The sequence below is a fragment of the Propithecus coquereli genome, unplaced genomic scaffold (assembly GCF_000956105.1).
Source record: "Propithecus coquereli isolate 6110/MARCELLA unplaced genomic scaffold, Pcoq_1.0 Scaffold5, whole genome shotgun sequence".
NCBI classification, from domain to species: domain Eukaryota; kingdom Metazoa; phylum Chordata; class Mammalia; order Primates; family Indriidae; genus Propithecus; species Propithecus coquereli.
In genome coordinates, this window is record NW_012150840.1 from 4,267,637 (window position 1) to 4,291,762 (window position 24,126).

General features: G+C 43.2%; 1 protein-coding gene across 1 annotated transcript in view; it reads left to right on the forward strand.

Annotated features, from left to right (window-relative positions):
* RHOJ (ras homolog family member J) overlaps positions 1-24,126 on the forward strand; it is a 78,895-nt gene that overhangs the window by 49,432 nt on the left and 5,337 nt on the right. Inside the window, exons 2-4 of the mRNA XM_012656069.1 lie at positions 6,780-6,838; positions 18,051-18,215; positions 20,462-20,557. Of these exons, the coding sequence (XP_012511523.1) occupies positions 6,780-6,838; positions 18,051-18,215; positions 20,462-20,557 (320 nt within the window). The remainder of the gene's footprint in view (positions 1-6,779; positions 6,839-18,050; positions 18,216-20,461; positions 20,558-24,126) is intronic.

Consider the following 24,126-nt stretch of genomic DNA (forward strand, 5'->3'; position numbering starts at 1 on the left):
GAATCCTGGAACTGAGTAAGGTGCTCCCACTCCTCCTGCTTGTCCTCCTCTTTCTTCTCGTCCATCATCAAACAAGTGCTGACAAGGGCAGATCTTTCCTGAACATCCACCTACCACCCCAGAACCAGGGCAACTTCATTCCAGGATGCTCTGGTACCAGAGGTATCGTTAATTAAGAATCCATTTGCTCAGTGATTCCACCTTACATTATGTAAGCGTTGGTGTACAAAATCCTCATATTCATGATGGCCTTCACTCCTCAAATAAACCTCATTTTGCCAATAAGAAAGTCAAGGCCTAGAGAAGTTGTGGCTTGCTCTAGGTCCCAGGGGTTATTCACAGTGAGTCTGGGGCTCCAGCCAGGTCGTCTGCTTTAAACTCCAGGGAGGCTACAAATCGGTACAATTACAAACCAAATCACTGGTCCCCACTGGCATACCTAAAGGAGAAATAAACATGAGCAGAGCTGGAAGATGTATGGCAGCTGCATGTTACCCTCATCAAACAGGACTCTCATTATTGTAGCGTGACTATACAGACCTCAGTTCAGATCCTAGTAGACTCTCAGGAAACCTGTTTGGTTTTTCTGCTCAGTCTTTGTTCTACAGAAACAGGACCTCATGTCAGCACATCAAATAAGAGACTTCCCTGAGCAACTTTTATTTCACACACACACACACACACATACACACACAGAGTCTGCTGCTCAGGTAGCAAGAGGCACTCTTGGCAAAGAAGGGAAAAGAGCTGGCCAAGGCCAACTGGTATAGATGGGCGTGAAGCGTTTCTAGCAGCATTAAGAGGAATATGTATGTCGGAAGGATGAAATCGCACCAGGAAGGAATCTACAACCACTCATATTTATGAAAATTTATTGTTTGTTTTTAGCTTCCTACTAACTGCTTCTGACTTATTTTGATTTGAGGGGAAATTTAATCCCTGGTGCTTCTGAGTTTATTCCTTATAAAATGCGCATGAGTATCTGTGAGGCTTAAAACAGGTCGCAAACACACACGAGCAGCCTCTTAGAGCAGACACTGGAGCTGGGAAGTCACTGTCCCAGACAGGATCTTACAGAACACAGAAAAGAAGGGCGAGCAGGGCAGGAGGATCAGTTCAGAGGGGAAAGGGACAGCAGATGCTGCAGAAGATACCAGTCAGCATGCTGAGCGTCAGACCTGCAGATTCTCATTTAGATTCCCCATTTCTTGCAGCCCTGTATACATGGACAACCTGTTGGGATGATTGCCCCTGGGCGTGCCCCTTCAGGTTGCACACGATTTGTTCATTTCCCTGGTGAGACAGAAGTCCAATGACTACATGCCCAGCATTTTACCAAATAAGCAGCAAAATGGACTTGAATTCAGGCATTAAAATACTATTCGAAACTTGTATATAAGGCCAAGAGCATTCAATACGTCCTTTCAATATCATTCTGGCAGTGATCAACACACCTGCCCTCAAGGATTAATTAATTATCTAGAGAAATGTACCTTTGTTTTATCCTACTATTAACTAAAAGCTTAGACTTTATGAAGTACAGATTAACTTGTAAGTCACGTTGGGTAGAAAATAATTCCTGTTTAGTAGAAAAGAGAACATCAACAATTATCTTTTCTATAGGACAATAACTAGTTTTCTATTGAACCTAGCCATTCTACACTAACATTGCTTTTTAAGTATCTATAAATGCCTAGTTCCTCAAAATGCTCTTTGAACAAGATTTATTATCTTACTGGTTCACTCATTAATAAGTTAAGAAATCTTTGACATGTGTTCATCCTATATTTGCATGACAGCCATGTTTTTTAACTTTCTTAAAATTCTATTTCTTGCTATATCTATAATCTAGTGTTTCTTCCTCCAAAAATAGCAGCTTTATGGCACTATATACACCACATAGTCAGGCATGCCTCACCCTACCCACCAAATGCAGTACACTGGACGTAAGTGAAACAGATAGCTGGCCACATGCTAGCTAGTTTCCCCATAACTGACCCGGCATTTCCACCTTTAGAGTTATCTTGGGATTCATCATATATTCATCATATTGACTAAGAAAGACTGCTCTTGGCAGCTGAGATGGCCAGCCTACCACCCAACATGGAAGGGGCTTTGAACCGACTTTCCTGTGGGGCTGATGGACTGGACTTACAGCCCTAAGCTGGCTTATAGGGAGTGACCAACACTTCCTCATCCAGGTTTGCAAATGACAGACCATTTTACAAGATGATTGAAATGCTGAGGGAAGTAGGCTTAGGTCCTACCTGGAATATTTTCTCTCTAGGTGAAACTAACTGATCCTCAAGAGAGGAAGCCCATGGCTCAGACTTCATTAGCATCTCACACCAACTCACAAAATTTACTCCAAGAAGAAACAGGAGGCAAAGAGTTTAATGGGTTTGGGGAAGAAGCCCTTCATTTTACATACTTAACAGGTCACTGGCAACTTTTCACGCCTTACTGAGAGAATCATCTGAGCCATTAGCGGGTCATTTGACCCACTTTCTTTAAAACCTCTCTAAGCTCAGAAAACAACTCTAATAACTCCAAGAATAGAAGGCGATGTGGGATTTTAGCCTGACCACTGTCTGCCAGGCAGATTTGCTGGCTACAGGCACTTCCCAGCAGTTAGTTGCTTGCCTGGGAGCTTCAAGATGCAGCACATTTTGAAGAACTTTCTTCTGCCCCTGGTGAGTTGCTCCTGGTACACTATTTTCATACTGTGTATTCAGCATCTATTACGTATGCCATGAGCTGGGCTGTGTACTGTGGTGTATATTGGGTATGGAGATTCTGCCCTCAGGGGCCTTCCTGTCTAGTGGGGGATGAAGACAGATCTAAATAACTTTCATACAGGGTAGAAAGTGACTGGTAATTCACAAATATTAAGATCCCACTATGTGCCAATTAATGTGCACTGCGTATTCATGGAGAGCAAGACAGACTAGTCCTTGTCCTTAGAATGGGTTTGTTAACTGAAAAAAAATAATAATAATGAGGTTTATATTATAATTTGGAAAGGGAGAGATTTTTTTCTCATAAAGTTTTCAGCCTGCAGGGGCCATTCCAGCAGGCAGGGAAACAGCTCCCGGCTACAAGCTAGGAACACGTGCCTTGGCGGGTGGGGGACACAAAAGAAACAGGATTTTATATTGAGCCGGGTGGCTAAATATACATATTTAACAAGCTATAGGAGGAGTCATGAATATTTATGAAAAGGAAACTATGCGCCTGCGCAAGGGGGCTTTCTGGCCTTTTACAGGGTCCATGTTTAAAAATGGCAGCCCTCTATGTCAAACATGTGAAACAAGGACACGAAAACCCTCTCAGCGTGTGTTCTGTAGGATGTTAAAACCACTTCATTGTTGGTCTGTTATCAGGAAAGAATGTCGGTCTGGCCTGTAGGAAACGAAGCCCGATGGCCGTTGGCAAGGGAGGGGTAAAACTGTGCGTGTCTGACCTCCCATCCTGTCATGGCTGGGAACTCAGTTTTAAGGATTTTCTGCGGTTCTGTTGGCTGAGTGGGGTTCAGTTCATTCGGTTGGGGGGCTTAGGATTTTATTCTTAGTTCACAGGCTCACTGAGTATTTGCTGAAGAGGGAAAAATAACAATTGTTCAGCACCCACTATAGGCCAAGCTGTCTGCCAGGCATTTTCTCATTTAATTTCCTCCCCATGAGTACTTGCTGTGGCAGGTGTTGTTATCCCCATTTCTAACAGATAAGGAAAGAGGAGCTCAGAGATGTTAGGTGACTTTCCCAAGGTCACTCAAATGGTAAATAGCAAAGATGGAATTCAAATGCAGAACTACCTGACTTGAAAGAGCCTGCACTTCCAACCTCACTACAGGTCCCATTAGCGTTTTATGGCAATACCTTCCTTCTGTGCAGTTGTGACTGATTTGTTTCCAAATTGAGGAGCCTCGTAGAACACAGATGGGCAAGCAATAAGTCATCCACTGCTAGTCCAAGATAAGGACTCACAAAGCCATGACTTGTACAACTCACAATGTTTGACTGACATTTGGACCTGTCTCTGGTTGCCCCTTGATGTCCTCTGGCATAAACTGTGTGATCCACTTATCTTCTTCTCAATAGAATGAGAGAACAAAAGGACAGAGAGGAGGAAATATAGCCACTTCCAGAGTTAGGGACCCAGCTCCGCCCACTTCTTTAGGATTTCTCCAGCCGGGCTGGCCCCACACACAAAGCAGACAGCCACCGCACAGCAAAGCTGAAATTCCAACATGGCTTCCACAGCAAAAATGATAGCCTCCCTCCCCCCACCATTTTTTCTTAACCCAAGGAAATTATTTTAATTCCTTTCCTTTTACTCTTTTGGGGGAACAGAGGAATTCAGGACTTTCACAGCTTAACATAGCCTTCAGAATGAAGTTAGTGAGCCAGGGTAGCCCTGCCCTGTGTGCCCACCTCTTCAGCACCATCTCCCCCAGTGCAGCCTGGGTAGCTTGTGACCTGCAGCTGTTTGTTCCTCCCCCAGTGCAGCCTGGGCAATTCCTGGCCATCCTCAGGGATTCAGTTCAGACAGCTCCCCGTCCAGAAAGCCTTCTCTGACCAAGCTCCTGCAGTGCATATGCAGTGGTGCTGCTGTGTGCCCCCACCCCTCCACGCTGCCCCTGGCATAGCATCTGCTGCACTGCACTGTGCCCAGGCTTTGCCAATGAACTACTTGTCTCCATGCTCCACAGCAAGAGGAATTGTGTCTGGTCTTTCTACTCCCGATATTGAGTTCAGCCCAGGAACCCAACAGACCTTGAAGAAGAGAAGAACTGAGGAAAGAGAAGGCTATGCCCAGACTCTCAGCCCACCACTTAACCTTGCTTAGCTCACCCTCACCTCAGACCTGGTGAAATTCCCTGGGGTCAAAGCTGTTAAGGGAAAAAAGGGTGAGGCCCAAGGAAAAGCAGGCTATAGAGGGAGTTACTGTTCTCTGAGAAAACAGGGAAAATCTGAGCAGGTGCTTCAGGGCTGCAGTGACAAAAGTTCAGAGCCATTGCTTGGGAATATCTGCAGTGCTCCATGGGGCAGTGAGGATGAGTCGGCTTCTAGTGCTCGCTGCACAGATGGCCTGAGCCTGTGTGTCATGGAGCAGTCTAAGGGGTCTCAGGAACAGCTGCTCCTGACCTGCATGTACTGGGCTTGCTAGAGGCAGGAAATTCCATGTTGTAATAGCTGGATTTCTTCCCTTCATTTCTAATCCATGACAAGGTAGTGAACTGGTCATTAAAGAAACCATTTAGGCAGATTTCAGGAACATCTGACTGGGCTGTCTTCTGCCAGCGTGCAAGAAGAGAAAAATAAAACAGGACCAAAAGCTCTGGGTCACACAGTCTCGCCTTCATTTCCATTACTAGCCTGACTTATGAAAGGAAGTGAGAAGTGTTTAAATGCACTTCTTCTCTCAGTGTCGTAATCAAAGATGGATGGAGCTGGGTTCACTATTTAAAAACACACATTTAAAAGCTCACTTGAGTGGCTGCGGCCACGTTATCAAGCTGAACACATGTTGATCTTAGTAGATTAGAAAAATAGTATCCGGGGAGGGAGTGCTTTTAAACAAGTGCTCTCCAAAGAATGAGCTATCAAGAAGCACTTTGCATACATGTAGCCCATGAACCTGAAGACACATAAAAGTAAAGTCAGTACTACGTCAGCAACTCCGAGCAGCAGGCTACAGAACGTGGCTGGCATAAGTTAGAGATATGGTTATAAAAGGTCGTGTTATTCAGTGTACCTTTCATTTCCTTCATGGCTAATGATAGGAAGAATCCAAAGATATCTTTACATTGCATTTGCACATTTTTTAATCAACTAGGGGGAAAACTCACACTTTTCTTCATATTTTATTTACGTTTTCCAAAAAGAGACTCAATATTTTTTTTTGGAAATTTAAATTTGCTTTTTCCATTCACCGAGAGAATTCTATGACTCTTGCATTCAATCTGTTCAATCTCGGTTTAGTTTCAAGTTGGGATTTTATTTCATTTCCAGACACGTGCAGAGTGGTTGGTATCCCTGTATTACTTCTCACTTCCGGGCACGATCGCTCGGCAAGGCAGTCAGCCTGCCAGGTACGTCAAACTGGCTACTTGGCACTCTCTGTACACCCTTTAGTTACATGAAACCGAATCCATACAGCATTTCCTTCTGCAACTGAGGCTCAAAATCCTAATGAATCAGTTGAGCACAGGAATATTTAATTCAAAAAATAAAAAACTTTTTAAAAATAAATGCTAAGTCCTTATTTAATTACTTGGTATCCTTCCTAGACTATAAAATATGCAGGTGGATTAATATTCTTTGTTTTCAGGGGCTTATTAACATTTCAAAGACAGATAAAAGCAGAGAGATTTCTAACAAAGAAATCGCTTCCACAATTCTGTACTCTGAAAGGTGGTTCAAACCAAAGAAAAGAAGACAATAAGCTAACAAGAAAGGGGTCCAGCATCCTTTTCCTTCAGAAGCTTGGTATTCTAGAGGCTAATATGGCTCAATGGGCAGCCTGCAGAGTGTCCTAGAGGCACCAGTAATATTCATCTCTGTCGAGAAATTTGGACTTGGCTTAGACCATCTGCTGTCACTGCAGCCCAAGGTTGCCTTTCATTTGGAAATCAGGCTGTCAACTTGGTTTAGAATATACATGGGTGAGGCATATGCTTCTCCTTGCTGCCTAAGGAGACGTTGGCATGGAGAAATGTTAAGGGTCCCAACTGAAGCTTGTGTTTATAAACTCTGTTCTCTTCTCTTCTCCCCTAGTTACTGTGACAGTGGGTGGCAAGCAACACTTGCTCGGACTGTATGACACCGCAGGACAGGTACATTTTTATTATCTTGATTCATTAAGGGGTGGGAAGGTGTAGGGGGAAGAATGATCTATTTGACTAGACACGTGGAAACTAATAGCACAGATATTACCCATTCTGATCATTTGGGGCCAATTTATTATCCACCTGAATGACAACTAAAAGCATAGTCTTGGTATTTTAAAAATACTTATTACTGCAAGGCCGGGCGCAGTGGCTCATGCCTGTAATCCTAGCTCTCTGGGAGGCCAAGGAGGGCGGATTGTTTGAGCTCAGGACTTCGAAACCAGCCTGAGCAAGAGCAGGACCCCGTCTCTACCAAAAATAGAAAGAAATTAATTGGACAGCTAAAAATATATAGAAAAAATTAGCCGGGCATGGTGGCGCATGCCTGTAGTCCCAGCTACTCGGGAGGCTGAGGCAGAAGGATCACTTGAGCCCAGGAGTTTGAGGTTGCTGTGAGCTAGGATGATGCCACGGCACTCTAGCCGGGGCAACACAGTGAGACTCTGTCTCAAAAAAAAAAAAAAAATACTTATTACTGCAAAAAACTATTTTGTTATCATATTCAAGGTATTTATAGGTAAATAATGATCCACTCATTGACCGATGGGCATCAATAACCAAAATAACATTTGACCAAGAGTTTCAATTTCCTCCAATGGAAACCTATTCCAGATCCAGCATTAATGGGTCAATTTCATAAATTTTAGTTCCACCCCCACTTTTTTCACGTTATTTTCTTTGTCCACCTTTTATTTGAGCTGTGAAAAGGTCCAAAAAGAAATTGGTGGGGGCAAGGGGAGGAGGTAGGGAGAAGCTGGATTAAGTGTTGGAGGGAAGAAAACCCAGGATCCTAGATGTTTTCCAAAATTGAGGGTCAACCCCTGAACAACTGGAGGTGGACTCTAAGTTCTCTAGGATTCTTGAAATATTGTCAGAAACATTTCAAGTTGAAGAACCTGGGCAGCCAATAATGTAAGGCAATGGACTAGAACCTCAACACTTAATCAGTTAACACACGCTCTAGTTGGGTGAAAATACCACCTTATCTGTCTTTCTTAGATCCACGCATGTTGCTGTAAAAGGTTTCTGATGTCACAAGTTCACGGATCAGTGGAGAGGAAATGGTTAAGCAATGTATGGCTATGGCCCAATTTCTTGGATAGCGCTTTTGTGACCATATGTCTTGAGTCATTTATTTAGGTCAAAATCAGCGGGTTGTTCAGTCTGTCCAAATTCATACATCTTAAGTCCTTTGGAGTGAACATTTACCATGCTATGTCCCACCGTGAGTTTCCTGGTAATCGTTATCTGTAGTTATGCTCTTGTCTAGACCTTTTTTCACAGTTATCTGAAGATGCGGCATTTCGCTCAACTTGAAAGCTCTTTACTAGAAAATAAATAAATGGAATTCTCTTTGGGGATTTCTGTGCACATCTGCCAGGACCACCATATAGCTGTATGTGGAACATCAAAGACTGGTGTCAGGCAGGCTAGGATGGGGAACCTGGAATATCTAGCACCCTACTCAAGGCTCCTAAAAGCATCCAGTTTCCCCTCACTGGCAGATGCTGTTTGACAAGCTACCGTCAGGAACTGGGGAGTGAAGGAGATCTCTCACATCCATAGCAAAACGTGTGGCCAGGAAAGGATGCCCCCTCCCCAACCCCGATTCTGTGCCCAAATGGAAAAATCAGTTTGGCTTCTCCGAGCTAGCGTACAAGGGCCTCAGTACACACAGCTCACACCTTCCAACAGAAAGCATTCCGGCATTAGAAGTACACTGCTTTGAGGGCTAAAGCTGCCCACTGTACTTCAAGCTCACAATCATTGGGGTGTCCCCACCCATCAGGAACTCACAGCCTGTAAGAGAGGAGTTTACACCCTCCTCCCCCATAGTCAAATTTTGTGAATATAATCCACTTTGAAAATTTCAATACAGCAATGATTATTGCATGACTCTGAAACCTCTCTGTGTTTCCCTTGCCTTCTGAAAAAGCTCCCCATGCCCCCATTCAGTTCTCCCCTCGTCTGTGGCGATCCACGACAATTGCTGGCTCCTGTGCACTAATTGCCCCAGGTACAACCTCCACAGGCCTCTATTTAATTTCAAATCCAATAAAACTGTTTAAAAGCTCTTGTAGAGTTTAATTATTCTTTCCCACTGCTCTGCCCCTTTTTAAAAATTTTTAAATAACACTAGTATAAGAGTTGATGCCATAAGCCAGTGTAAAAATATCTTTAAACTCCAAATCAAAGCGAACAGGATGGCCCAAATATCTGACACAGAAGGGACAAATACTGGCAAAATCTTACAACAAATGGGTTATAGATATTTCTTCAACTAACTTTCACTTTAATGCTTTCCACTCAGAGGTGAACAAAGTTTATAAAGCAGCATAAAGCATGGGGAAAAGGAATCAGAATGTATTTTAACGTCCCTTCTAGGCCTAAAATTCTACGATTAGGACCTTTAAAAGATAACTTTAAGAAAGCCTGATAGAACTGGAGTAATTAGGCAAAAAGATCTGGGGCTAGACCCACGGGAGACCTTTCAGCAGTAAAAGATTGTTAAATATTGAAAGGTATTACATTAAGGATAACCTGTCATTCATTTTCTAGAACAGTGATTCTCAAACTTGAGCGAGCATGCACTGGAGTCACCTGTAGCATTTGTTAAAACTCAGCCACTGGGCAGGCCCCAGCCCCAGAATTTCTGATTCTGCAAGTCTAAGGTCAGGCCCAAGAATTTGCATTTCTAACAGGTTTCCTGGTGCTGCTGCTGCTGGTCGGCACGCCGTACTTCGAGAACCACTGTTCTAGAACACTGCCACTCCAAGTGTGGTCCACGGACCAGCAGCACTGGCATCACCAGGGGGCGTGTTAGAAATGCAGAACCTCAGGCCCCATCCCCAGCCTCCTGAACTTGACAGTTCATTTTAAGGAGATCCCCAGGTGACTCGTGTGCACCTTCAATGTTGAAAAGCACTACTCTGGAAGTTTTTAGTGGTTGGAGCAGTGTTCCCTAAGTTAGGAGGATGCAATGGAAAATAAACATTCCCCAAATTGATTCCCATGTTTTTACAATTCAGCCAATTGTAACAAATTTAATTTAGAAGCATTGTCCCTGAATTTCCACTCCCAGTCCTAGGTAGGATAACCCAACCCTGCACAGTTATATTCTAGTTGCTGAGGTCATATTAAGGAACATCAATAACTAGCTGAAAAATACTCATCTGGCCAGTTACTAACAAGAAAAGAGAGAGGACCTCAAAACCGATTAATCCCTGAACCACAAAAAGGAAATAAGTCTGTGGATATGGCTAGAGAGTTTCATCTTGCTTAAATAATCAGATTTTCATACATGAATAAACCAAGAAGCAATGCCCTCAGCTCTGTCTTGAGCTAACCGTAGGTCAGAGTTGACAAGCAACAACCTCAATAAGCAAGTATGTTCTCAAAGGCATAAGCGATAGGAACTCATTCTCTCTGCCCTCAACATCAGCCCTGAATGGGATCATTTGACGCGGTTCCCCTCTGCTTTGAGGCACCTAGGCTGCCTTGGACCTGGCTGTGCCCCCCCAGCCACGGCCTGACACACTCCTGCCCCTCCACAATTCAGCCAAGCATCTGCCAAAGACAGTTCATAACGAAGTCCCATTGTGCACATACACCGTCAACACGCGGCAGCTGCTGTTAAACGTTAGCTCCCTCCCCAAACCCCTGAAACATGAGCATTTGGACTTTGGTGGATTCCTTTGAAGATAGAATCTTCAGAACTCTGACTCCTCTGTTAGGTAGGATTCCGACCATTAGGTTAGGCAATGAAGTGAGGAAGTTTTCTCAGGGTGACTGCATCTTACTCCTCAGATCACACAAGGGAGGCAATAAGGCCAACCAGTCCTGTAAGCCAAATCCATTTAGCTTGTGCCAACTCATCCTGTACGGCACATGTCCCTAGTAGGGTGTTACTGAAAGTCTCTCTTAAAGGGATTTCTAGAGCTCAGGTCTTTGGCTCAGCTACGAAAGAGACCCAGAGCTGACTTTTCCATGACATCCTTGCAGGCCAGTTTGTTCAGAGAGTGACACGAGAGAACGAGTGGGCAGCAGGGGGCTGGGGTAGGGATCCTACAGCCAACCCTGGGCATCCACCAGCTGAGGACCCTCAGACTGGGAGAGGGTCTTCCCCAGGTCATGTCTCAGAGCCAGGTGTCCTCCCTCCCCACTGCCAGCCATCCACAATGAAGCCAACCATGGTACTAAGACATCTTACCTCCTTCTCTCAGTGGGCAAAGCCCTGCTCAGACAGTGGCCTCTCTGGCCAAACTTCAGGATGGACACATCTCAAAGACAACATTGGCACAAATGGCAGTTAGCAGCACTGCTGGGAGGAGTGAGCATCTCCTGGTGTCAGGAGCCAGGTGCAACCCGCTAGTCGGCCTGGCCAGCACCTGCTTTCTCAGAAGGGTAGATCCACGAGTTCCCCGTAGAACCGGGGGCCGTCACTGAGAAACCACGGCAGCTCAAATGTCAATGGTGACCATGGGAGTGTGGAAGCAGGGAAAGCCCTAGCTGAGTCCCTCATTCACCCAGGGCTGCATGCCGCCCATCTTTACTGGCGCTGATTTCTGAAGCCTCAGTTTCCCCAAGGGCTGAAGGAGCATACACCCAGGCGGGCAGGCAGTGCAGCTGGGGCTCATTAATGGCAACCCAAGGTCCACTTGGAAGGACACACGCAAGCCTTCCTCTTTGCTACTGGCTGCCCCAGTGGGGCCATCTGGAGCACAGGATCTGGCATCAACCCTCTATGCAAAGTTTGCCTAAAACTCAGAACAAATGTTTTCCCCCGATCAGCAACTCGAACTTCCTTGATCACATGCATCTTAATGTTTGTTGTTTTTTTTTTTCAGGAGTATGCAATTTGGAGGATTAGGGAGAAATTTGCCCGTGTGATAAGTTATTGGTAAAAGTAGCCTTAGGACACAAGCTTACTTCTCCCCAAACTATGAAAAATGGAGTTGTAGGAACATTGAGAGACGCAATCAGAGTTTGCAAACATTTGGGTTTCATTACTGCTCAGCTCAGAAAAAGTTAATTTCAGTTTCAGCCCTTGTATTTCATGAGGGTAGGGAAACTGTTCCAGGACCGGCAGCTGCTGTTGACACGGGATGAAGGACGGACCTTTTACTGGATCACTAACGTACTTACTATGTTCAGAACAGTGTTCCAAGTGGTCTACAAACATTAACACGTTTTATTCTCAAAACAGCCCTATGAGGCCAGCACCATGAACTTCATTTTACAGTTAAAGAAACTGAGGCAGGGAGAACTTACCCAAGATCACACCATAGTCATGGCCAGAGTGGGGAGTGGAACCCAGAGAATTTGTATGTACAGCCCATTCTCTTAAGCACTATACACGGTACCTACATTTTCCAAACCAAGCCTGACTTATGGGAGACTATGAAAACGAGACTTGTACTGAAAAATGTGGTATGTCACCAAACCCAGGAAGACTTGAAGCAGAATTCTATTTCCAATTTAATTTCACTGGGGGGAGGCGGTGCTCAGTGCCATTCTCCTTGCTACTCAAGGTGTGGTCCCTGGACTAGCAGCACCCACATCACCTGGGAACTTGCTAGAAATGCAGATTCTCAGGCTTCACTGCAGACCTGACACCGAATAAGAACGAGCACTTTACCAAGGTCCCCAGGTGACTCAAATGTATATAAAGTGTAAGAAGCGCTGGTCTCATGGTTTCACTTATCTGCCAGCTGTGTCATCATGATGCAGCTGTTCCCAAACATATTTAGGACCCAGGTGTTTGACCCATTTGATGCTGAGGCTTTCTCTGGACTTTCTTTTTAAATAATCCCCCATAGTCACCCCAGAGCCTGAGATCTGCCTTCAGGGTGAGGTTAGGGGAAAGCACTCAGTAGCATATCTTGCCCGAATCCATCCTACCCCCACTCCAAAGCCCCACTCTGGCCGCTCTTTTAGATTAAAACATTGTCTCTTCAAGAAGCACACAAGCACCTGTCTTCCATTCTCAATTTCAGCATTAGAAGGGGCCTGAAATACCAGCTCGACCATGTATCCACTCCTGATAGCCCCTTCACGTCATCTCAACATGAGATCGTCCAGCCTAGAGTCAAAGCACGCTCCACTGCAAAAGCCGTTTAAGCTATCAGCCAGTACAAATTCAAATCCCCCACACACACCCCTCCCAGGCCCCAGGCCCAAGGGGACAGTTCCTTTTATTAATCCAGAGCCCCCTGCCATGTTTCATGGCTGCAGCCAATGCTGAGCCCCCAACACCCCAGGCATGGGCCTTCTTGAAAGGTATTTTTCCTCTGTCTTCCTGGTTAAATTAATCTGTCTAGACCTTGATTTCTTAAACTATGAAATTGGCTAGGGGGAGAGGGAAGAAGAGTAACATGTGGTTCTGGAATTGAGCTGATCAGAATCAGCTGGAGGGCAGCGGCTCCCCCAGAGCCTGCGCTTCAGGAGAGCTGCGTGGCACCTGACAACGTGCATCTCGACAAGCTCCCCGGCGAAGCCAGCGAAGCTGGTGCAGGGACCCTACTTTGGAAACCACTGTCCCGACTGATCTCCAAGGCCTCTTCCAACCTCGAAATTGTATTTTCCCAGTTCAGATAAATAGTCCACATTATTCTATTATCAGATTAGCTAACAATGAGCAAGAGAAACTTCACCTGTCTCACTTCTACATAGATCTAATTGTCTCAAGTATTTTCATTTTCTTTCCCCAAATGGATTGCCAATTCTTGTTCACCTTGTGTAGTTCATACAACCTCCTTAACAGTGCCATACATTCAGTAGGCGCTAAATCCTTTTAAATGGAGTTACACAGCAGGATTAAGGTAGCCACAGAAGACAGATCCAGAATACGGAGGGTACGGCGAAGCCCAGCAACTGACACCATAAGAAATCCCTGACAAGAGGGAAAATGGTCGGAAACACAAAACTTCTCTCACCTCCCCGCCTACAGTCAGACCAGCAGCCCATGGTCTTGCTAATTTTTCCATAGTGTAAACAGAAATCCTTTGATGGCTGCTGGGTAAAGAATCAAATAAATACAATCCTTTCAGACTAACAGTTATTCGTTCCTACCTTATCTGCATGTGACATTTCTCCAGATTGGATTTTGTTGTGGTTTTCAACTTCGAGGTTTTAAATATACAGTGTCTGCTGCCATCTGGTGGTAATTTCAAGCAAATGCAGGTCATCAAATAGTAACACACCCCGTGGTCTAAACAGTTCTTAGATTCCTGGGTAACGTGTGAGTCGATATTCAGATTCCTGGATACTTGAGTTTTTAAGAAAGTGCTTAATCTGTCACTTAAAATACCCTGGCTGCGGCAAATAGCATGGTCACAGTTAAGAGCTACAGCTGGATTAGGGCTAAACGGCCCATCCTGGTATTTTCTAACTCTATGGCATTGGTCCGCTATGGAACTTCTCTAAACCTTAACTTCCTCTTCTATGAAATGTGGATGTTGATGGTACTGTCTTTCCAGTGCCATTTTCAGGATTCGATGCGAATGCATGTAAATGCTTGAAACAATGCCAGACCTGCAATAATAAGCCCTCAGACACACCCTCACTTCGTTAACTGGTAAATGACTAAAGGATAGATCAATGCACGCCCACCAACCAGAGATGACCACGCTCAACATCCTAAGGGACTTCCTTCCAGCCACAGTGGTGACGGTGATGTAAATCAGTTAGTTGCTCTCAACTCCAAGCCCACACCAGACCAATAAAATCAGAATTCCCAGATTCCCAGGCACACTCTCCAGAGATTCCTATTTAATTGGTCCCAGAGTAGGGAGGCGGGCAGGACAGGTATTTGATTAGCAGACCATCAGAATGTTGAATCCCCAGGTGATTCTAATGAAGGCCACTGCAGTAAATGGCCACAGAAAAGCCACATGTTCATTTGCACGTCGCTGTGGATTCCATTTCTTCCAGCCAGTCAACAGCATTTATTGAATATTTGCTGTGGAAAGAGTACAAGTAGGGAATGAGGAAAAAATCAACAGGATCCCTGCTCCCTTTATGACAATCCAGAAGGGAGGACGCAGTGGCCGAGGGCAGGTGCTGTCACGAACAGTTGTAGATTATAGCCTGGGAAGGAGATTGCTTGGCTCATCGGCCTTATAGCTGCTCTTTGAGGGAACATTCCAGAGAGAAAGGAGAGAGGTGGAGAGACCATGGGAGGGAGAGGTTTGGTTATCAGGGCCAGCTGTGTAAAGAGGACAGGGTAGTGCCAAGAGATGAGCTGTCCCCTTCGTCACCGCCTCCCCCTACACACAGACAGGCACAACTCGGCTGAAATGCAACCAGCAGGCCTGGCCCAACATCCTCAGTATAACCAATGTTTATTCAGCTATGCACCCAGCTCCCAATTATTTGCTTTGATAGAAATGTGGTAAATGAACCACAATAGCGTTTTTTAGTTTTCTAGTTTACTTTTTAGGATTCTACTTTTCAGCATCCTTGCCATCTTTCATTACATTTTGCTTAGGTTTGCTTAAGTTTTAATAGTAGTAGCAGCAGTAACAGCGGCAACCATGGACAGTGAGGCCTGTGTTCTGGGTACTTTCAGTAGCTAACAGATGGATCAATGCACACCCCCAACCAGAGAGGACCACACTTAACATTCTAAGGACTTAACATTCTCTGGTCACATGTGTATACATGTATGTGCACACGTGTGTACTCCTTAAAAGATCAGTAGAAAGAGAGCAAGGTTGATATTAATATTTAAAATATATCCGTGACCTAAGTTTTAAAAAACATAGCATAACAATATGAACTATATAATCAATTCAGGTTTTTAAGCTAAACTTGTATATATTATATCCATAAATAAATATAAAATGTTTGGAAGGACAATGTTAAGCAGAAGCTTCCTCAGGAGAGATGAAAACAAACGTTCACTTCTACTCTGTGTGCTTCTGTAATGTTTGCATTTTTGCAATGAACACGTATGTATTTCATAATTTTTTGAAATGTTAGGAAGAGTAGTCATGGCCCTAAATAAATGATATATTGCCTATCTCTATGAATACATGACAACTGTGAACATATGAGTTTGGTCGCACATATAGTCCATGCATGAATGTAGTGTGTGTATATATATGAATTATGTATGGTATGTGTGGACACATACATCATGTTGCGGTAGTGGAGTTTATGTAAATATGGTGTGTGCACATGCACACACATACAAAAAGTTACTTTGATTTATGTGTTACTAAATTCTATGAAAATATATAAAACTTTCTATTGAAATAGCAGATTTTAAGGCCAGGCGCGGTGGCTCACGCCTGTAATCCTAGCTCTCTGGGAGGCCGAGGTGGGCGGATTGTTTGAGCTCAGGAGTTTGAAACCAGCCTGAGCAAAAGTAAGACCCCGTCTCTACTAAAATTAGAAAGAAATTAATTGGACAACTAAAAATATATAGAAAAAATTAGCCGGGCATGGTGGCGCATGCCTGTAGTCCCAGCTACTCGGGAGGCTGAGGCAGGAGGATCGCTTGAGCCCAGGAGTTTGAGGTTGCTGTGAGCTAGGATGACGCCACGGCACTCTAGCCCGGGCAACACAGTGAGACTCTGTCTCAAAAAAAAAAAAAAAGAAATAGCAGATTTTACCTTGGAATCTCCTAAAATATTTGACATACTTTGAAAAGCTAACAGATGGATCAATGCATGCCCCCAACCAGAGATGACTGGGTCTCTGGGGAGGTGTCTGCTGACATTTTCCCAGAGTTGATATGATGCAGTATCTCACTTTGTACTTATCAACTCCCACTAAAACAGCAGATACATAAATATCCTACCTAACCAGAAACTCTTCAACCAGAGCATATTCTGATCTGAAAAGTCTCCGGCAAGAACATAATCTGGCATTTTATTTATTCCACCGCACTGTGGCCTTTAGGTAAACTTAGAAACAAATTCCAAATTCTTTGCTCTAAACCCTCACCCAACATATTTCTTCAAACGTTGTGGTGTCAGATTGGCAGCAACTCTTTGTTCTGTGTGTGTGTGTTAGCTTACTCTAAATTAAATTTGGATACAACTTTTTGAATTGTATAAGGGGAGGATTTCTGTACCTTGGCCAATGGCCCACTAATTTAAATATAGTGTGTTCAATACAACACTATTCCAATATAACAGAAGAATTTCAATAATTCTTATTGAATTATGCACTTTAAGTGGGTGAACTTTTAAATACATAGAAGCAGAAGTAGAACAGTTGTTACCAGGAGAGGGGAGGGGCAGGAAATAGGGAAATGGGGGGCAAGGGTACAGGTGCCATTACATGGGATGAATGAGTCTAGAGGTCTACTGTACAGCATGACCGTAGTTAACAGTACTGTATTATACACTGGAAATTTGCTAACAAGAGTAGATTTCTGGTGCTCTCACCATAAAATTTTTTTTAAAAAGGAGCTATATGAGGAGAAGGATATGCTACTTTGCTTGACTGTAGTATGTATATCAAAAGATCATGTTGTACATCTTAAGTATATACAATAAAAAGTAAACATAGGCCGGGCGCGGTGGCTCACGCCTGTAATCCTAGCTCTCTGGGAGGCCGAGGCAGGCGGATTGTTTGAGCTCAGGAGTTCGAAACCAGCCTGAGCAAGAGCGAGACCCCGTCTCTACTAAAAATAGAAAGAAATTAATTGGACAACTAAAAATACATAGAAAAAAAAAAATTAGCCGGGCATGGTGGCGCATGCCTATAGTCCCAGCTACTCGGGAGGCTGAGGCAGAAGGATTGCTTGAGCCCAGGAGTTTGAGGTTGCTGTGAGCTAGGATGATGCCACGGCACTCTAGCCTGGGCAACACAGTGAGACTCTGTCTCAAAAAAAAAAAAAAAAAAAGTAAAAATAAATAAATGGGTGAACTTCATGGTATGTAAAGTACATCTCAATAAAGCTATTAAAATTTTTTTAAGTTCATCTTAAGAGGGGGCAATGTAATCTCTATCCACAGCAAAAAGGTGTTTTCCTAACTGGTAGCCCCTTTACTTCTAGTATGTAGAGAACCACAGACTACAGAGGAGGGAGGAGGCAGATCACAGCGCGCTGCAGTGGACTCGCACCTGCCCTCTTACCCTGGAGCCACAGGGGACCCCCACCCCTTACCCAAGCTGTACAAACTCTTGTCTGCTCTTCCCACAGGAGGACTACAACCAGCTGAGGCCGCTCTCCTACCCCAACACGGATGTGTTTTTGATCTGCTTCTCTGTCGTGAATCCTGCCTCTTACCACAATGTCCAGGAGGAGTGGGTCCCCGAGCTCAAGGACTGCATGCCTCACGTGCCTTACGTCCTCATAGGGACCCAGGTTAAAATGTGGGCGATGGCAGGGCGGGGTGGGCTGCGAAAAAGGAAAGACCCTTTACGTACCTCACGAACATCGCATATTGCTGAACACTATGGAAAAGTGTCTCAGACAGATCAATCCTGTGGACAGAAGTTCTGAAGGTGTGCGTGATCATCCAGCCCACAGTTTAAGAGATAATAGAGCTATTTAATATGAAGCAAGAAGTTTTGATATAGCCTTTAAAAGTTAACCTTTCAGCTTTTTTTAAACAACAAAGTGGATGAGTGTAGTGGTACAGGCCTATACCTATAGTCCCAGCTATTTGAGGCTGAGGGTCCCCAGAGCACAGGAGTTCAAGTCCAACCTGGGCAAGATAGTGAGACTCCGTCTCTAAAAAAAGAAAGAAAGAAAGAGAGAGAGAGGGGAGAGAGAGAGAGAAAGAGAAAAAGATGGGGGGAGGGAGAGAAAAGAAAGAAAGAAAAGAAAAGAAATAACAAAGTGATTTTTTAAATAGACACCTTTCTCCAGGCCTGAATCAGGGTAATGAGGTAAGGATGTCAATTGTACCCATTATCTAATATCTTTTATATCTGAAATCCACAGTTGTTTTAAAATGACAAAATAGGTGTGAGTGTCAAAACGACCCCAGCAACCAGAATGGGCATATGATGACAAGAACTCCTTAATAACACTTCTGGGGAAGGAAGACTCCAGAAGAAATTACTGTTCTCTAGTCCCTTTAAAGCCCTTGGTCTCCTACACCTTAGACAAGAAGTTAAAACAAGACAAGAAGTTAAAACAAGTACAGCAGATAAACAAACCCATGATCGTGAAAGACTTTATAGTGTTCTGAAAGCTAACAAAGTCCCATAGTTTCAATTTCCAACAGTAAGGCAATTGCACCAATGTATTAAAGATTGTTCTTATGTTTTATAGTTTTAAATGGGTCTTGTTCTTAGCTATTTTAAAATCCAAACTACTATCCCAAAGACAAAGGAACGTAATGATACTGGAGGGCTTTATTGTTATCTGTTTCATATCATGTTTCTTTCTATTTTCGATTTACGTTCTGTTTGACAAAGAAAAAAATTTTTAAAACATGAAGGAAAGAAAAAAATATTTCCTAAAAAAGATGTGGACAGATACACATATATGTATTTACTTAAACAAAGTAGAAGAATTCACATATCCATAAATCAGAGTATGCTTTTGCTCTGAAAGATATTTATGTAAATGAAGTCTTTTGCCTTAAATTCCAGATGATAATGTTTGCCCATATTGATGGAGCCTGAATCCCTGCTGCCCAATGTGTGACAGGACATCCAGTCACCTTTGTGAGTGATTTGAGCCGATTTTATAACAGATGGGCACTAAATTGAACAGTTAAGGCAAAACACGCAGATTAGTAGAGCTGGTGATGTGCTTGTCAATGGAACCCTAATAGATAGATGTGTTCGTCTTTCTTTAAGACATCAGCCTGTGTGCCCACGCTCACCCCCATTTGTATACGCATGTGTTCATGCATGCAGGGAGATTTTAAAGCAACCAAAATATTTAATTATCAAACCTAATCCAGATATACATGCTCTCTTCAGAATAATTCCTACCTTTGAAAAGATTGATGCTTATTCCTTGACAAACCCTTTGAAAATTTCTCTTTGCTAAGAACCTGGTGAGGTCCTCAGAAAAAAGACAAATTTAAATTAAAAAAAAAATAAATAAAAAGAAAGAAAGAAAATTTCTCTTTGGGACTTGCCTTCCAGAGCCTGCAACACTTTGTTAGAATATCCTCACAGGTAGCAAATCTTCATCCCTTTGAGGATGAAGATTTTATTTGGAAAAGGGAAAAAAAAAAAAGATGAATTGAGAGCTAGGAAATGAACTATGAAATAATGAGTAATATAATCTGGGACCAAATAAGGCATCATATGAAGACTGGTTATCTTGTATGCCCTGTAAGAGGAATTTAGAAATGAATAGAAAATTTCAAAAGCATCTGAGACGGCAACAGCATCACTGGAGTGAGTCTTCGGCTCCCAGGGTAACTGTTTTGAAGGGGAAAATGAAAGGAAAGCCTGGTGTATACATTTACAAAGAAATCACTTTACATTTTCAGACATAACATGGGCGGGTATGTGTACTTCCTTAAAATTCAACAACTTCAAAGCTGTTAATGGGGAAAAAAAGACTCTATTCTCTCACGGTTTAAAATATCTGGTAAGGCTTGAAAAAATAAATGAGTTTGTCCCATGTGTGTTTTTTGCCAGATTGATCTCCGTGATGACCCCAAAACTTTGGCCCGTCTGCTGTATATGAAAGAGAAACCTCTCACGTACGAGCATGGGGTGAAGCTTGCAAAAGCGGTACAGTCCGATTTGAACTGAATTTTAAGTGTGTGCTGAGAGAAGAGCTTGTTGTATGCTTGGAATGGGCGCCCAACGTAGGGTTTTGTTTTAAAGTGCAATGTTTCTTTCTCTGCTCTGCGCCCCCTCCTCTGCTCTGGTCGGGCTGGAAGGGGCCATTTGGTTCGCCTTCTTGGCAGCCAGCATCGTCTGGTTTTCGTTAAGAAAGAAACTTGGTGAATTGAAACAGCTAAAGCATTTATCATTTGATCTGGCAACCTCTGCAACATCTACTTGCCATATTTGTTGTGAATAAAGGGGGTCATTAGAGATGTATTTGTAAATCTCACTACTTATTATCGATGTAACTCATTTCAATGACCCCGTAAGGAGCATTTTGTGATTTTCTTGAGAGAGACTTAGATTAGCATCTGGCAGGGTTATATTTGTTCAGTATTTCTTGCCATATAATGAATAGCCGCTTAGAGAGCCTGGATTGTGTCACGAACAGCATCTGGAGAAATAACATACACCAAAAAGTAACTTTTCTCAGAGCTGGAACCAATTTTGTGGACGTTTGTTTTTTTTTTTTTTTAATTGAGACAGGGTCTTGCTCTGTTACCCAGGCTAGAGTGCAGCGGCATGATCATAGCTCACTGCAACCTCAAACTCCTGGGCTCAAGTGATCCTCCTGCCTCAGCCTCCCAAGTAGCTGAGACTACAGGCACATGCCGCCACACCCAGATAATTTTTCTATTTTCTGTAGAGAAGGGGTCTTGCTATGTTGCTCAGGCTGGCCTTGAACTCCTGGCCTCAAGCAATCCTCCCACCTTGGCCTCCCAGTGAGCCACTGCACCTGGCCCAACGTTCATTCTTCAGAGCTTAACATGAATCATTATTTTATTGGGGAAATGCTTTAGAAAGTATTTGTCAGATACCAAATCTCTGCCTCCCCATAACCATCAAGATGTGTGCAAAATAGCCACTAAAATGGACACAAGAGGATGGAAGTACTTTATGCCAGAGGAGGCTTATAAATCACCTTTTCATAACTTGAATCTGATTCATCATTGATTTAGTCACAAATAAATGGATCCAGGCCAGAGATTTTAAAAATTTCTATTTTCCGGCCGGGCGTGGTGGCTCACGCCTGTAATCCTAGCTCTCTGGGAGGCCGAGGCAGGCGGATTGTTTGAGCTCAGGAGTTTGAAACCAGCCTGAGCAAGAGTGAGACCCTGTCTGTACTAAAATTAGAAAGAAATTAATTGGACAACTAAAAATATATAGAAAAAATTAGCCAAGCGTGGTGGCGCATGCCTGTAGTCCCAGCTACTCGGGAGGCTGAGGCAGGAGGATCACTTGAGCCCAGAAGTTCAAGGCTACAATGAGCTATAATTGAGCCACTGCACTCTAGCCTGGGCAACAGAGCCAGACTCCATCTCTATTTAAAAAAAAAAAAAAAAAAAAACCTTGCTTATAGACACCAAAACTAAGTATGATACTCTTAACTAAAAATGAATTAAATAAGATTATGTTTTTTACAGGTGCCATACATGAGAACATCTCACAAATACTTGATTGAGATACTAAACTCTTCCTACTTCTGTGCATTGTAAAGTCAATACTAATTAGTACCAGACATTCACACAGTTCTTAGGATGCTAAACATTTGACAGCCTCACGATAACCCTCTTAAGCAGATAGTGTTTGTCATCCTTACAGATGAGGAAACAGAGTCTTAGGAGACAAGCACGTTTGATTCACAGAGCTCATAATAACCAAGTCAAAAACTCTAATCCACCTGTGTGGACATCACCAGCACCAGCACCAGCACCTGACCACTGTGTAAACTAGCTCTTCAACCGTATATTTTTCCTCTGGTAAAATGGGTCCATGTCTATAGGTTAGTCTACCTTCTCCTCAAATGCTTTCATTAAGATACATAAATAAGTGGCTCCATAAACAACTGTATGTGATTCCCAGCCGCACACTTTCCCAACCCGGAGGTCCCCACTGGCTGGCACCGGCTTTTTTCTGAGTCTTGTTTTCTGTGTCCCTTGCCTCTAGGGCTATCTCCCACCTGCACGTGGTCAGCCTCTAGCCTCACTTCTCACTTGGGAAGTTGTTTTTCCCTCCGCGAAGAAGTCATTCCGAAGCTTCCCATCTCGTTTCATACTTATTTTTGGAACAATGGCTGAGTTCACCACTTGCCTTTTGCCAGCTTCTCCTAGCAACTGCTCTCACATACAGAGAGAAACATGTTTAGCTTACAAAATCCAATTTAGAAGAAAATCAGGCAAGATTTTAACTTGTTTTTATCACAATTCCTGTAATTATAGAGATGCTTTAAGTTTCTGTACTCTCTGACTTTTCTGTCAAGTAGTTTATCATAACAACTAGCATTTATGGAGTGTTTATAACGTGCTAGACTAGATGCCAAGCACTTACACGCCTTGTCTTAATTAATCCTCACAGCAACCCCCTGAGGTGTGTATATTATTATCTTTACTTTCCTAGAGGAAACTGAGGCTCAGAGAGGTGAAGGTCACACAGCTAAGAAGTGGCAGAGCTAGGATACGAACTGCCTTAACCAACCCCTCTTCTACTCCCTCCTACAATCTGAAAAGAAACCCTTAGGTTTGGGGCTTCTTTTTTTTTATATGCTTAAGATTCGTATTTTAATGTGCAAATTCTCCCCATCACTTAAAGGCTTTGCAAGTTCAGATTTTTCATATCTGATTCCTTTTGTCCAATACTTTTCAATTTCCCAAGCATTGTTTAATCTACCTTCTTTTTGGTCCCAAAGGGCATCTTATTTTTAAAGTACATTTTCATATCACACGTATTTACAATTCTTTATACTCCAAAGTCAACCACATTTACATAAATGTTTTGTATTAATTTATAATAAATATTCATTGTTATCCCTTCACTTGTTTTATCCTCCCTTTTCTTTCCATTATTGTGTTTTTTAATCCTCAGCCTACTTTTCCCATTCTTTACACATTTGTAAATGTCCATGTTCTTGCTAGATTTATTTGTCAGTAGTTGATTAAACACCTAATGTGTGCCAGGTGCACCGCTGGATGTTACACTTTAGCTCTAAGATGATATCAATAATTCTTTGTGCATTCTCTTTCCCAATTCCATCTGGTACAACCTAAACACGATCTTGGAAGTTGAGACTTCTAAGGTATTTTTGGATACAATGCTTTAGCATTTTTCTTTTTTCACTCTTTGGCCTCTTTCTGCCCTCTCCTGCCATCTTCTGAACGCTGTGCCTTTTGTTGTTGTTGTCACTCTTTAACTTAGCACTTGCTAAGTTTCCTACTGTGTTTTTAACATGCACAGGTGGGATTTAAAGCAGTAAAATTGCCGCAAAAATCCTGTAATCAATGTTCAGTCATGTTAATCAACCGGAGTCTTTAATACCCTCCTCCTGACTGAAAGAGTCCCTGGTACCTGCCTTATTTGTGTACTGGTCATTTTCTCTTTCTCCCACGGTCGTTGAAAGTCAGTCACGTCACTGGTGGCATCTGGGTTACAAAGACCCACAGGCCAGAAGAGGAGGGAGACGGGTAGACAAAGCA